Genomic DNA, 14,983 nt, shown 5'->3' with positions numbered 1-14,983 from the left:
TGAGTTTCTTACAACATAACCACGCCGTGGCAGTTAGATTTTCACTTCTCCAAAAATCGGACATAAATTTGTGTTGTGGTGATATGTTCTGTCCTTTTCTTGTCCAGGTGAAGAAGGAATGGGAAGAAGCAGAACACCAAGCCGTAAATCTCCCCAAGGCAGAAAGACAGACTCTCATTCAGGTAGGAGTTGAAGGACCTAAAGAAAAAAGCTACTGGTTCTTGGCCTTCATCTTGTCAATAAACTAAATGAGAGATGCTCGTATTCTAAGCTAAAAGATGACTGAAATGGAAGAATATATTTCCTCTTCTGTCAGCAGTTGCCTTTTAGAGGAGATTTGATTGAATTGCATGTTTTGTTCTTAAAGCTGGAGATGATCTGATACTGTGCCAGGTCCTTTCCCAAGCCAAGTAGTAGGAAGCTATCTCATCTCCTGAGCCTAGCAACAGCAGAGCCAAACTGTAACCTTAGACCTTTGGCCTGCATTGCACTAACCAGTGGCCTCCCAGCCCAGTTCAGATTGGCCCTGACTCTCTGGACACACATTTCCTGTTTGGGCAGACTTAGTGAAAACCACTTAGACAGCAGATAAAGCTGGTTTGCTGCCAAAATGCCAATCTTCTGTCTTATGATTAGAGTTCAGTTAGACTATGAAGTTAATCAGGGATATGCTTTGTATGGGATTGTTAGAGGCCGTGACAAACAGGTGAAGTTCTCTCAAACCAGTATACAGCTAAGTGACTGACTCCAGTTCATAAGCTCACTTTGGATTTTATCCTGGAACACAGTTTTCTCTCTACATTAATTAGCATAAGCTACCTTTTGAAATCTGTACAAGTCAAAAAGAGTTTTCCATTGTCTGATGAAATACAGCAGCACTTAATGGATTCTTGTAGTTTGTTTGGAGATGCTCGTTATGACCTTTCTAATAGCATATATAGAGATTTGATCTGAAGGAATGCTGATGAAAAGACCCATCTGCGAATTCAGATTAATGTCTGTAGGGTGAAGGGAGCTATCTTGTTCATGTTTTACAAAGTTGAGGGCAAGAGTTAATACTGTGGCATTCATTCAGCACAGTTTGGGTTTCCTACCTCAAAAATGATCTTTATCTGCAAGGGCCATATGCCTTCTTCAGATCTTTGAAATGGATTGTGAAGGAAGTTTGGAAGGTAAATTGTCATTATTTAATTTGCAAATGTGAAATCTGCATCAGCATCTGTCAGTTCGCCTCTCTAAACGTCTCAGATGTGCAATGTGACAGACTCCATTTATTCTAAGGAGGTCCATGAGTGAGAGATACTGACGCATACAGTGTTTCATTCAGACTGTTCCCTATTCCAGCACTTCCAGGCAATGGTTAAATCTCTGGAGAAAGAGGCAGCAAGTGAGAAGCAGCAGCTTGTGGAGACTCACCTGGCTCGTGTGGAAGCCATGCTGAATGATCGGCGTCGGATTGCTCTGGAGAACTACCTGGCTGCCCTGCAGGCTGACCCACCACGGGTGAGTTCCTTTGCATGGGTATTTTACAATGGGGTAGTGCTGGGAATGGCTTGGTGAGAAAACTGACTGTGGCCTGCTGGGGAAGGAGCTGGGAATAGGTTCCCAGTAAAGCTTTTTCCCATCATGGCTGTTCCTGCTGAACAAGCAGTGGGTCTCCTAATTGACTCACTCTACTTTGTCTGTTTAAAATCCCTCCACTTTGTGTAGTGCTCACAGGGCACAGTGTTCTGAGTCAAACGGGCTTAGGGTAAAGGGAAATTACGTAAGAGGTTAGCACAAATCTGTCCAGTAGCAAAGCAGGCTTATGTCTCAAGTGCTGTATTTCAGTTGTGATTTTTATTTGAATCAAATGGATTTGAACTCCTTCCCTAAATCCTACAGCCCCACCGCATCCTGCAAGCTCTGAAGCGCTATGTTCGTGCTGAGAACAAGGACCGGCTGCACACCATCCGCCATTACCAGCACGTCCTGGCAGTTGACCCAGAAAAGGCTGCACAGATGAAATCTCAGGTATGAGAATGGTTTCTATCAAGAGAGGCATTGTTATCCAGCAGTGGCTCTCAGAGACCCTAGAAGGCGTGTGTCAAGTCCTTACACTAATTTGCTGGGTACTATAGCAACTTGACATACTTGTGTAGAGATCTCCCATTCTGTCTGCATATTGCCTGTCACCAGATACTCTGTACCATTTTCCTTGGTACATGACTCAGTGTTAAAAATCTGAGGATTGAGATACTGCGTTGGAACATCTGGTTTCAGCTGTGGATTATTGCTGCTCACAGTAGCAAGTCCAGGGATTAGAACTAGTTTGGTGTCACTTTTGTGTTTCCTTTTGTCGAGCATCCATGAAAATATTTGCTGGGGACTTGGTCATCTTTGAACACACTTTAATTTCTTTCAGGACCTTCTGTCTAAATGACCTTTTCAAGACCTTCTGTCTTTCATTTCTTTCAAGGCCTTCTGTCTAAATTTCATTAGCTCTGTTCTTCATGATAACTGTATTTTGGGTATGTGGGAATTCTCTTGTGCCTCTGCAGAGTTCTTGCCTTGTTTCCATGCATAACCCTTGCCAAGCAGTTTATCATCATTCCTAGCTTTATTCAAAGGTCTGTTTTGACGAGTTTATTTTGTCTTGTTGCATTACATTTTACTCCTGAATAGCCAATAAGTCACTTTCCTTCTTCTGGATAGCGTATGTGAATATGCTGCTTCAAATGGGTGTCAAACCTGGCCAGTGTAATTGTAAGAATAGATGCAGATACAAAGCTTCTGGGTTATCTCCTGATACCTGTTTTTAAAACGCTGCTCTTAAAACGGTGAAAGATGTACTGAAATTTCCAGCTAAGATACAAATTAAGAATGGCGTGTTAACGTGAAAAGATCAGAAGGGCATGTCCTTTCACAAGTTCAGAGAGAAGTAGAGAGAACTGACTGTTCGGTTGTTATAGCTTTAGATATGTAATCTGCATTTTACCAGCCCCAATTTGTGGCTGGTCCACTGCTTTGAAATGTCTTTTAATTCTTTAGCGTATGAAAGATCTGCAAGAGCCAAAATGAATGGAGAGCTGCAAGGAGACAATGCAATTGAGCACACCCAGTGCTGCCAAATGGAAAGAAAAAATGCTTTATTACTACTCAGCTGTCTAAGCAATAGATAGAAATACTGTGGTTTAAGAGTAAGACTGGGACTAGAGTCTGTTCATGTCATCTCTGGTGAGGCGTACAGTAACATTGCATTTACTGTCCAGAAGTAAACTTCACACCTGGAGATGCCTGATCACATGGGTTTCATGCTGATTCCAGGTGCTAGGTGCTAGTGGTGTACCTTTCACTTTTGTCTCTGTTTTTTTCTGCCACTGATTCTTGCTTTCTGGTTGAGCTGCACACCCTCAGATATAATGGTGTAACTGCGATATTTACAAACTGGTGTTTGGCTCGTGATACAGAATATACAATAGTATTTTCACAGACAGTTTAGCATATCAGATGCAGTCCACCCTGACCCTTTGTTCTAATGCTGCCAAAGCCCAAGGGGGGAGTGTGTGAACTGTATTCTTAAGCCAAAACCTAAACAGTCCTTAATTCATTCTGAAGGCTGCAGTGTCAACAAATCGACATGCGAGGGATGTGGGTGGTACAGTTCAATTTCCATTCGCTTTACTTTTCAGATGCACTTTAAGCTCCTCAATCGATTCTTTTGATTGACAAGCTGCCACATGTAAAATTAAATTGCTTTCATCCTTGCTCTTAAAGGTCAGGTACACGTCAGACTATAAAACAGGTCCATTCAACTCCTTAGCTTTCTCTAATATTTGACTGTTAATGTGTTTCTTGGTCTGCATGATCCCTGATTATGCAGCACCCTCTGCAGGTCAGGTTTGACTTCACCAATGAATTTAATATGCTAGGAAAAAGTGATTTGAGGTTGCATAAGGTTTGGATTTATGCCTCAAACGAAGGGAGAAAGCTGTTGCAAGTGGGGGCTGTAATGGGTGTCAGACATACACAATGCCACTATGCAGAACAAAGGCACCTTTGTTCTGAAAATAGAGGTGATAAATAATATTGTCTGGTCCCTTTGCAGGTTTTTTTTTTTTTTTTTTTTTTAGTAATCAGGAATGATAATCCGTTTTAATAAAGCACTTAATGTGTAGTCACTGTATGCAATGGATTATGACCATATCTGGGATACGGAAAATACCAGGTTCAGTGCTTCTAACAGAGGGCTGGTTACAGCAAGTCAGCTGAATCCTCTTTCTCTTCCCCAGCCTTTCCCAAAATACTAAAAGAGCCATGTACAAATAGCCAGTTCCAGTGAAGTATGAAGTGTTGGAAAGCATCAGTCAGAGTATTGAACTAGATGGGCCAACAGAATGGTCTCATTCTGTTGTCTGTCATGGCAAACCCACCAGTAGTAGATTTGTTATTAAATAAGTGGAGTATCAGTACCAGTCAAGTGACTGGCAGCTTTTGCCCACTCCCAACACATTCTTGTACATTTGCAGGTGATGACACATCTCCATGTGATTGAGGAGCGGATGAATCAAAGCTTGTCTCTGCTCTACAAGGTGCCATATGTGGCTGAAGAAATCCAGGATGAGATTGGTAAGTGTCTCTGTGTGCCAGCCCCTGTGCCACAGTGTTAGACTAGGATCTCTTATTTCAAGTGAAGTACATTGCAAAAAGATTATTAGCACCCTTGAAGATACCCTTAGCAATAAGCACTTGGGTCTAGGTGTAGGTACTTCAGGGCAGATATTCCCTGGGTTTTACAATGCAGCAAGTGAGAATAGCTTGTGCTAAGAACTCCACTGTCTGTGTAAGAAAAGTCAGCAACAGTTGGAATAGCAAAGCTCTCCTTCAAAGGCAGATGAAAAAAGATCCATAAAAATACAATGCGTTCCTGTTTTATAGGATTTTAATCCCTGCTTGCCAAAACCTCTAGCCACATCAAACCTCTGGGCCCTTATTAACATGTTTTTCCAGCCAGCGCCTTTACTGAGGATTCCAGCTGAGACTTGAAAGCATAAAAGATAAGATATCCTGGCAACCCAGAACAGTATTGCAGCCCTGCATCGGCTAGGTTCAAACCATCTGTGCCCCTTCCTGTTCTTGCCAGGATTCGTGCAGTCCGTGTAAGATTTCCTCTGATTCTTTCTAGATGAGCTGCTTCAGGAGCAACGTGCAGACATGGATCAGTTCACATCCTCCATTTCTGAATCTCAGGTGGATGTCAGAGTGAGCTCTGAGGAAAGCGAAGAAATTCCCCTGGAGGGCAAACCTTTCCGTCCATTCCAGGTGAAAACCTTCCCAGCCTTGCCTGAAAATGAAGGTATGTAGAACTGGAAACTTGGGTTCACTTGTTTTTACAAAATGTAGGCACTTTTTCTTAACTGGTAGCTCAGCTCAGTGGCACAGGATGCTCCATCCCTTTGGGTCAGTTAAGAGCAAAGCAGTAGCCCCAGCAGTACTCCTCAGACTCCGTCCATTTGGCAGAGGCAGTGCTGCTTGTACTTTGCACTGAGCTGCTCTCTTGATTTCCTGATTCTGTTCGTTGCAAGGCTGCTTGGTATCTTCCATTTTGCAGGGAGTGTTAAATTTTTGCTTTGTGGCTTGATTCTGAAATTCATTGTCAATCCTTAACCAAAATGTTCTCATGTAAATCTTTGTGCCGTGACCTGCTGAAGCGCCACAGGATCTTTTTTTTTTCTTTCAATATGTATCTATATTTTTTTATCAGCGGGTGTTGACATCTGGCGTGTGCGTATTTATTTTAAAAATGCTTGAACAGAGTCCTGAGCTTAAAGAAAGCTGTGGACTAAAAGCTTTCCCAGGGACTGAGTCAGAAATCATGCGCAAGCCTTTTTTCCTTTCTCTCTTAATCTCCTTTCTCTGCTATTTTTGTTTTTGTTTTCCCTCCTGCTAGATCCTCAGCCGGATTTGTACCATCCAATGAAAAAAGGTTGGTTCTAAGCTGCTCCCTCACAGTGCTTTCTATCACTCTCCTACCTTCTCTGTGTGCTTGGTAGCTTCATTTTAGTTCCATACTCACCTTTATTTTCATTTCCCTGCCCTCATTTAGATCAGAAACTTTCTGTTTTGTTTGTTTAGGCCTAGTGATAAAGAAATAAGCTAGTTTGAATATCCAATTGGTTCTGTGTTTTCCTCTCTGATGGGCTAGCAAGGTGCCTTAGAATGCATAATTAGTTTCTTTGCCCTCAAGAAAATGTGGGCTTAGCAGTCTGTCTGAAGCCATGCCATATTTTATAAGTCTTTTATTTGTACTCTTGGTCAACAATTCTCAAAATAAACCTTGCATTGCTGGTGGTAAATAGTCCAGAGGCTATTCTGCACGCTGTGGAATCTGTACTTGCCACCTAACAACAGCACTAAACTAGGAATGAGAGTGCCCCCCTAGACATGGGGTGTGTCTCCCAGCTACTTGTCCTCATAGGTATTATGGAGTACAGCTGCTCTGGGACAGGTAAAGTAGGTGATTCCTTTGTGTTTGTCTTCTTAGCATCCCCTTTTCAGGAGTAGCATCTCTCCATACGAGCCAAGTCCTGTGTGATTACACGTTTCTCCTTTAGCTCATTATTGATTGTGCAGTAACAGAGTGCCTGGCTAAAAAGGGTCCGACTGGGCCTTAAAATGGACATAGAAATATTGGTGGTAAATCCTTTGTCAGAGATACAGCCTCAGGTAAAGATCAGGCCCAGCTGATCTGCTAACAGATTTGGTTTCCAGAGCAGAAATGGGAGGCTAATTGTCAGAATACTTTCGCGGAACAGTGGCACGTGAGGTGAGCATGGGGAGTAACCCAGTCATTTTCTTTCGTCTGTCTTTGGTTCCAAATATGTCGTGCAGAATTTCAAAGCAGAATCAAAGGGTTTTGCTAATAACCATTTAATATGAGCACAAAGAACTTTGTAATGTGGTGAAGGCCAGGCAGCTGAACTGTTTTCATTACCAGTAGTAGTTCTTTACAAAGGTCACCTTCATCCCTCTTGTGGAGCAATTCACAGCGAAGTCAGTGCACTGACTGCTCTGGAAAGAACTGTGACAGCCTTTACTTTGATTCTTGATTGATGACTGCTGCGTTGACTTAAAGATGATAAGCGTAAGCTGGTCCTCTCCCCATTTGGGTAAATAAAAGAGTTTCTGATGACTTGGGGACTAAGATTACATCCTGTGTTTCCTTCTTCGTCTTTTCATTGAATTTCACAAAGGGCTGCTAGGGAGTTCTGTTTTGTGTGTGTGTGTGGAGTTTGTTTGTTTTTTCTTTTTTTTTTCCCTAGGAAGTGTATAATCTAAACTGTGCCTTAGAGCTACATAGAACTAGGTCTGTTATTTGGTACAGCGCGCTGTGACAAATAGCAAAGCTCAGTGCAGCAACTGAACTCCCAGCCCTGGAGACTGTTACGTTGGCTCCTGAGAATTGAATAAAGCAGCCATAGGCCAAAAGCCGGCACAGTAGTTCTCTTAAAAACTATTTCTGGTCTGTCCAGAAAATCCAAATCATTGACTTCCATAACAACATGACCTGCTTCAACAGCCGTGGGAAATCAGATGGGCAGTCTTGGCTGTGCTTGGAATCTGATTACTGTCTCCAAAGAACTATAGAGGAAAAAGGGATGCAGTAAAACCCTAGATGCTTCTTTTGGGAGGAGTTGGAGTGAAACATTAGTTTCCTTGGCATTTTTGCGCAGTAAGAAGCTTGTCACAGTAAAAACTTGCCATGGAGCCAAATATCCTTTCCTTTGCATCTCATTAAAGAACATGTGCCAATTTCAGCATGGGTTGACATAATGTCTTAGGCAACCTGCAAGCTCAGCAGTTTGTGGAGAGGTGTATGCAGTCAGTGTTAAGTGCTGTAGTGTATTTCCCCTGCCTCATGCTCCTCATTGGAAGGACCCCGTTGTGCAGGGCTGACATTTCACTGTCCTCCTGCTTTTGCTTTAGGGAGGCATAGATGTTGTGAAGGACATTACATTGTCCGTACTGATAATGGAAAACTTGCAGTCTCCTAACTTGTTATGTTAGGTCAGAGTGTCTTGCATCAGATTGTTATTGATCTGATCTTTCTATAAATGCCTGAGATCAAAACAGTTTATGCAGAGCAGCTGCCTTCTGTTAATTGATATTCTTCTCTTCAGCCTGTAGTAGTTTTAGCCTAGAAGTGGGTGAGTGATGTTCTGGTACAAAGGCTAGTGAAGTACTTTGCTCCTCCTTTGCCTTGGGATTTATTGTTTCTGGACTTGTGCCAGCTACGGGACAGAAGCTCATTACAGAGCTGTGCTGGTTGACCTTGAGATTCTCATTCCCGAGGCGCTTGCTGATGTACTTGATTTCAGAAGAATGGGTGATGCTGACCATGCGGTTGAAAGTCTTCCCTGTGTGCTGATTGTCAGCAGAGGGGAGATGTGCCTTTCCGTTGTGGGGTCATGCGGAGGTGGTGGTGACCCTGGCTGACACTTGCAGAAAAGAATTGCACGCTCACAATTTGTGTTACATGTTGCCTTGGACATTCTAACAGCAGTACTTATAACCGTATGGTATTTCTGGATTTACACTTCAGCCTGTTTTGGTGAGTCCTGTCTGCTTCTCTCATTGCCACCTCATTTCCCTTCATTAACAGAACCTCCCCAATCACTTGTCACTGTAGCATAGCTTATGAGCTCCCCTTCTGACACAACAGCATGAAGACAGCTTAATAATCAGCGGTCCATGCAGTTAAACGCACTAGCCATGGCAGCTCTACAAAGAGTAGGTAATCCTTCCTAAATGTCACTAAGGGCTGACTAATGGTCCTTGCCTTGCTCTTTTGGTGCAGGTTCTGGCATGACAGAGTTGGATGGGCTGATTGGCGCTGAAGAAAAAGTGATTAACAGCAAGAACAAAGTGGATGAAAATGTGGTGAGCCCTCCACCTTTATTTTGTAAAGCAAAGCCTGCCGTGGACACTAATTAATAGCAGTGGCTTATTTCCATGTCTCCTTCCTGCTAGCAGAATGTCAGTGTGTTCATTATCCATATGGTGTGGGGGAGTCAGTTTTCTGACTATTGTAGGCTCTTAATACTGATTAGCATCAGAAGGGTGGGAGGGTGAGGGAAGGAGAGAGATCTGGATCTTTGGCAGTCTGAGCTGGAGAAGTGTCTGATTTAGTAATTGCTTTCCCAAGCAGAGACCCTTTGATACACCTTTATTTTAGCTAGGTAGCTTTCTGTCTGAGTACACTGAATGCTGCTGCATTCCACCTGCCTTCCCACATACTTTTCCTAGCAAGGTACATCTCACCTTCTTGTAAAGGTACATGACCCAGTAGGCAATTAGCTTTATATGCAGTGTAAAAAATTCACTAGGTCATAGTGGCAGCTGTCTTGCCCCAGTTACCTGGCTTAAAAATATATATATAAAAGTGACTTCTTGGAGCCTACTTTCAGAATCATTCTATAGCCATAAGTTAGATGTTACATGACAGAAATGCTGTGTCCAAGGCAGGACCTGCATTTTTAATTCGGGTCTTTAGTTTGAGGTAGTCTAGGCTTCCAAATGGTTGCAGTCAGTAGCTCAGTTGGCTCTAAAAGTTGGAGAAGATCCCACGCTTTAGAGAGCAGGCAAAAAATGGTAGGTGGTTCTGAGCTCTTGCTTGTATGCGTTAAAGGTCTCTTGTCTGGCTTCATACTCCTTCTCCCACCTGTTTCTTACAGCTCCTTTCATAAAACGCTTTTTGTGACTGTTTTCAGGTAATTGATGAAACCCTTGATGTGAAGGAAATGATTTTCAATGCAGAGCGTGTTGGTGGGCTGGTGGACGAGCCGGTATGTATTATGGCTACTGCATCTGGTGATTGGTGACTTCCTGAAACTGGATTTTGGTTCTTGTGTATTGCTGAATTCCAGGGATTCAATGTGTTGACGCTGCTATGGCAAGTCATGCAGAGCATAATGCAGGATGGCATTTCTGCATGAAGATCACAGTAAAAACATTAGATGCTAACTTGACTCTTTTGTTGCAAAAGCGCTTTGTGGGGTATGAAAGCAGTGTGAGTCAGTGCTTGTCCAGAAATGCCTAAATGGGGAAACGACTTTGTGTTCATTATCCTTTTGACAGAAAGGGATGAAATATTTATACTGCCAAGTATAATCGGTCGTGCCTCGATACCACAGATGGCTGAAGACCTTATTGGTGGCCTCCTTTCAGGTCTGCATTTAGCAGGGCAACTCCCACATCACTCCTCCTCTACCTGCTCCATTGTTTTCTTCCTTCCAGGATAATGACAACTCGCTTCGTGATGACTTCAGTTTCAGCAGCAGTGCCCTTATTGGGCTGTTGGTGATTGCTGTTGCCATAGCTACTGTTATAGTCATCAGCTTGGTGATGCTGAGGAAGAGGCAGTATGGGACCATCAGCCATGGAATTGTGGAGGTGAGAAACCACTCCTGCTCCATCACAGAGTATGAAAATAGTCAGCATTGAATCACATGTTGTGTGTAGGGGGCGAAGATGGTAGTAGCTGCCAAGACATCAACTGCTCTGCTCCTAGCTAGATGGGACTTAACTCTGTTGAGGCTGACATCTTCATCGCTTATTTATTAGCATGCAGGTACCACTTGTCAGTGTGCCATGCTGGGACCTGTCACTTCACAGTTGTATTTGCTTATCACAAGGAATTCAATTAGGCTTCCCTGTCTGGCTCGGGATAGGATTTAACAGTAAATGAGCTTTTCAGGCGATATCTTTAGCAGGGGAGTCAGTCAGTCAATCTATAGTAATTTGTCCTCCCAACTAATACAGCAACTATTAAGAGCGTGATAAGCTGAACACTGAGAAGCAGTTTTTTCTTAATCCTTCAACTCCCAATATGCACACTGCTAATGGCAACTTAATGGAGTCTGAAGCAAGGTGTTCTTCCCCTTTGATCAAGTGATGAGGGAAATTATAATGACCTCTCTAATGAGAGAAATGGGTCCCAAATTTGTAATGTTAACTAACATATTACAGATCTGGGGAGAACATCTCCAAAGGAGCAAATGCAGGCAGTAGGAATTAACACCTGACCAAGGGATTCTGTTAAGCACATTATTTTTGTGATTTAGCTTTTTTTCTGTTTACCACTCGGCACGGTATTTATTTAGCATTTGTCAATTAGCTCTACTTAATACGAAGTAAGGCCTGCGAGTACCTCCTCTGAGCAGTAACCATCTGGTCTTTCTAAAGGTTGACCCAATGCTTACCCCAGAAGAGCGGCATCTGAGCAAGATGCAAAACCATGGCTACGAGAATCCCACTTACAAATACCTGGAGCAGATGCAGATATAAAAGAGATGAAGATACAACAGCCCTGACCAGAAAAGGAACAGGGCGGAGGGCCAAAGTGGTCCAGCGTTTTGGATCAACTACTGACCAACAGTTGCTTCAAGAGGACTTCATCTTACATTCAGAACTCCTGGATCATTAAGACTATAATTACTACTGTAGAGTTGCAATTTCCATTCTTTTAAATGGGTGAAGAAATGATAATATAACAATATGATATATAAATCTCCTTAAATGGGAAAAATGGATCTATTGCAGATATTTGACTGAGATGTAGTTTTCTTTTTTTTAAATAATCTGAAAAATACCAGTTCCGTTGTACTGTTGTCTGATACAAGCTCTATATATATAAAATGGGAAATGTTGATTTTTATTTCTGATAGACCACCTGTATATTGAAGGTCATTTGTACCAGCCCACCTTGTAAAAAGGAGACAGTTGTGGCTCTTCAGTCATTCTGGCTTTTATATATAAAGCAGTATTCTTTTTTCTTTTCCTTTTTTTTTTTTTTTTAAGTGAATTTCACTGGGAGTTGCAAAGAGATTAATTTAGGGATAGGAACTATGACAGCATAAGCAAGGAAGCAATTTGGAATGGTAACTAACAAAAATCCTTATAATGAGAAAAAAAAGGAAAAAAAAAGAAAAACCCATCCTCATACGCCAGTGGTGTGCACCCTGCTGCTTAGCAGGTAGGGCTCTAGGAATCAAGACTCCCTGGAGGCAAGGAGTTAAAAGGCTTCTAGCATCTCTGTTTATAGTTATTCTAGTGGAATGTTAGAACATGGTTTGTGCATACTGGGGTCTGCACATTCCCCTTTCAGATTCAGTTCTGCTCTAGAGTTGGAAGTTCCTGGTATTGAATTTAAATCCTCCGTTCTTGAACCAGTTTCCTTCAGTACTCACCTGGCATTAACAGCCCCCTCTTGCTACTACTTTCTAATTTTCCCCAGCTCTCCTGCCTCACCAACATGGTAAGTAGTTAAAGAGACGCAATGTTTTCAGCCTTTGCATCTCTTCCAGTGATGTTGGGCCAGAGGCACGGCTTTAGGTCTTAGCCCAGAAATGACAAATCACTGCAATAATCAGCACCTTGGGAGCTGATGAATGTGGAGTTCACTACAACTGGGGAGAGAAGAGGGATAAGTTGAGAAAGGGATACTGCCTGCTTTAAGGGAAATTGGATGCATAGGCCCTGAGAAGAACAAAAAGGGTATCGTTCCACTCACCATCATGTCTTTGTAATGCTTGTATAGTTGGTGTTAATGCTCACGGCTTTTTTAAATCTGGAGGTTCTGGTAACCTGTGGTGTATTTTTTCTATTTTTCCTGTGACTTTACTTTCTTTTCCCTTCCATGTCTCTTCCCACTATGCACAGATTTACCTGCAAACTCCTTAGTGTGGTCTGTGGGGAATGTACAAAGTTTAAACACATCAATAAACACTTTAACTTCCAGATGGTTTCTTTTCTTTATTCATGGACTTCCTTAGTTTCCCTGTCCTCCCACCGTGCCCTTGCCAAACCTGTGGGGACCTTTCCCCACCTCTTTTCCCACCTCTCCTTCACCTCCCATCTTTGAAGGATGTGCTGATACTGAGATTGTGTATTCTGCCCTGCCCAAAGTTGTTTGTGGCACTTCCAGATCCTGCTGAGCTTTGTGGAGGGAAGGAGGCATGATACTAAACCAGTGCCCAGGACTCCTGAATAGTGTTATGTCCTCACGCTGCAGCTGTTAGACACCCAAGCACAGGTCAGTTAGAGCTGTGGCTGCTGTTTGTAATCTGGCTCTTTGCAGGAGATGTGAAGTGGTGATAAAATGCCAGAATCGCTCCCTGGATGAAGGCAACCACTGGCACAGCTTCTCAGGGGAGTAGATCCAAAGCTCCTTGTGAAGAACAAGCTGTTGCTGCTCCTCGGCCATCCCCCTGCCCTTCCTAGCTGGCTGTAGGAACAGCTCCAAGTTGGAAGTAGGGGTGCTGCAGGAGATCTTTGAATTCAAGGGTTAAGAGGGCATTCAAGGAGCCAGCTCTCAAATGCTGACACAACTTCATTGAACTCTTCCTGTTGTTGATGGCCAGATCTGAAATACTTTGAAAATGTAGGAGCCAATGGTAGTAATTTGCTAACCGTAATTAGTACTTACTGTATCGCTTTTAATATCTGTTTTAGGAAGGGAACTTGAGTCTTTGGCTCAACTTTTTATTCCAGAACACCTAAAACTAACAGCCTGTAAAGCTCACAGCTGTCCCTGCCTCTGTCTGTCATTTCTCTTCTATTTTCCTTCTTTGAAGTGTGACCTTGAGCACAAATTTCTCCTCTCTTGCGTCTCACTGAAATGTCCGAAGAGTCATTGCCATTTGAGCACTGTTTTTGGAAGCCAAGAGACGGATTTGATCTTCCTTTGCATTGACCTGAGCAGTTCCCAATAGGTCTGAATGAAGAGGGGAAGAGGAGGTAGGAAGAAATGTGAAGGTTTAACAGCTTTGAATAGGAAACGATTGTGTCCTGTTTCTCCTTAAACGTGGGCTCCTCGGTTTCACTGGAACCTCTATGTTCTGGCTAAATTATTCAGACTGCAGGAAAGAACAGATGCTGTCCTAGAAAATGCCGTCTGTTGGCTTGTCACAACTACTTGGGAAAGAGTTTTGATTTTTAACTGTAAATTTCATTTAAATGATGCTGGAGCAAATCTCAAATCCAAAGCTGTTTCTCGGGCTGCACCCGCAGGTGGGATGACCTGAAAAAGAAACAAATTATAGAGGCTGTGGATTGAATTCCAGAATTGAATTTGGGCATTATATTTTTCCTTCAATAAATTCTATTAGACCTACAAAATAAATATATCAGGCCTGAATCAAAGTCTATTAGTTCCATGCTTTGGTGCGCACTGCTGAGTGCTCAGGATCGATTCTTTATGATGGATTTTGACTGCAGCTCCTGAAAAGTAAAATGTTTAAAAATGCTTGCTAGATCAGTGCTAAAGAAGAAGTGCTAAAACATCTCCCAGCTGATACTGGTATCAGCCATGCAAATGAAGGGCAGATACTGGCCTTCATTTGGGAAGTGTCAAAACTTTCATCATGGTAAGACACTTAAAATTACATGCTCCAGAACACAGTGGAACAGTTTATTGATAAAAGACAGCCTTGCAGAGTGTTTCAGAAAGTTGCGTGGCAGATGAAAGCTGTGATTTGAAAACCTTTTAAGAGGAGCTATGTGGTCCTCCCTTTCCGAGTGCGTTGGCAGAATGAAGGATTAAGGTGGAACTGAATCCTCTCCAATTTGTTCTGCTTCTCCCTAATGCAAAGGGCAGACCTGGGCGCGCTGATGGGTGCTGAATGGAGTTAAGCAGGTGTAGGTAGCTGGGTGAAATGGGTAGCAGATTCCCTCAGGTGCCCACAGCCTTTCAAACCCCAGACCTTCATGGGGTACAGAGATGATTCCTGGTGTGGAAGCACGCTTGCTCCCCCTGTGATGATGTGTGTTTCTGGGAGAGTTGAGCAATGCAGTTTGCCTTGGTCATCTTGCTTGGAGCACCTTGTGTTTGTGTTTTGCTGGCAACGACGTGGTTAAGTAAAAAGGGTTTTTGCTGTACAGGGTTATGTCTTTGGAAACTGGGAACACGGAGCAGAGGAAGAAGCGCTGGATCAGTTTGTCTCCT

At 42.9% G+C, this 14,983-nt stretch overlaps 1 protein-coding gene across 7 annotated transcripts in view; it reads left to right on the top strand.

Annotated features, from left to right (window-relative positions):
- The window catches only part of APLP2 (amyloid beta precursor like protein 2), a 47,812-nt gene extending 35,035 nt beyond the window's left edge, over positions 1 to 12,777 (top strand). For 2 of the 7 annotated variants that reach the window (XM_027444200.3, XM_072027621.1), the window contains 10 exons: positions 108 to 182; positions 1,345 to 1,503; positions 1,885 to 2,013; positions 4,509 to 4,608; positions 5,165 to 5,335; positions 5,930 to 5,965; positions 8,837 to 8,919; positions 9,750 to 9,824; positions 10,276 to 10,431; positions 11,224 to 12,777. In XM_027444200.3, the coding sequence (XP_027300001.1) occupies positions 108 to 182; positions 1,345 to 1,503; positions 1,885 to 2,013; positions 4,509 to 4,608; positions 5,165 to 5,335; positions 5,930 to 5,965; positions 8,837 to 8,919; positions 9,750 to 9,824; positions 10,276 to 10,431; positions 11,224 to 11,325 (1,086 nt within the window). In that variant the 3' untranslated portion in view covers positions 11,326 to 12,777. The remainder of the gene's footprint in view (positions 1 to 107; positions 183 to 1,344; positions 1,504 to 1,884; positions 2,014 to 4,508; positions 4,609 to 5,164; positions 5,336 to 5,929; positions 5,966 to 8,836; positions 8,920 to 9,749; positions 9,825 to 10,275; positions 10,432 to 11,223) is intronic. The other 5 variants (XM_072027623.1, XM_072027620.1, XM_072027622.1 and 2 more) reach the window with 3 other exon arrangements.
- The last annotated feature ends 2,206 nt before the right edge of the window (positions 12,778 to 14,983 follow it).

This window comes from Anas platyrhynchos, chromosome 25 (assembly GCF_047663525.1).
Source record: "Anas platyrhynchos isolate ZD024472 breed Pekin duck chromosome 25, IASCAAS_PekinDuck_T2T, whole genome shotgun sequence".
Lineage (NCBI taxonomy): Eukaryota > Metazoa > Chordata > Aves > Anseriformes > Anatidae > Anas > Anas platyrhynchos.
Note: the sequence above shows the minus strand (reverse complement) of the source record. Positions and strands in the feature narration are given on the sequence as shown.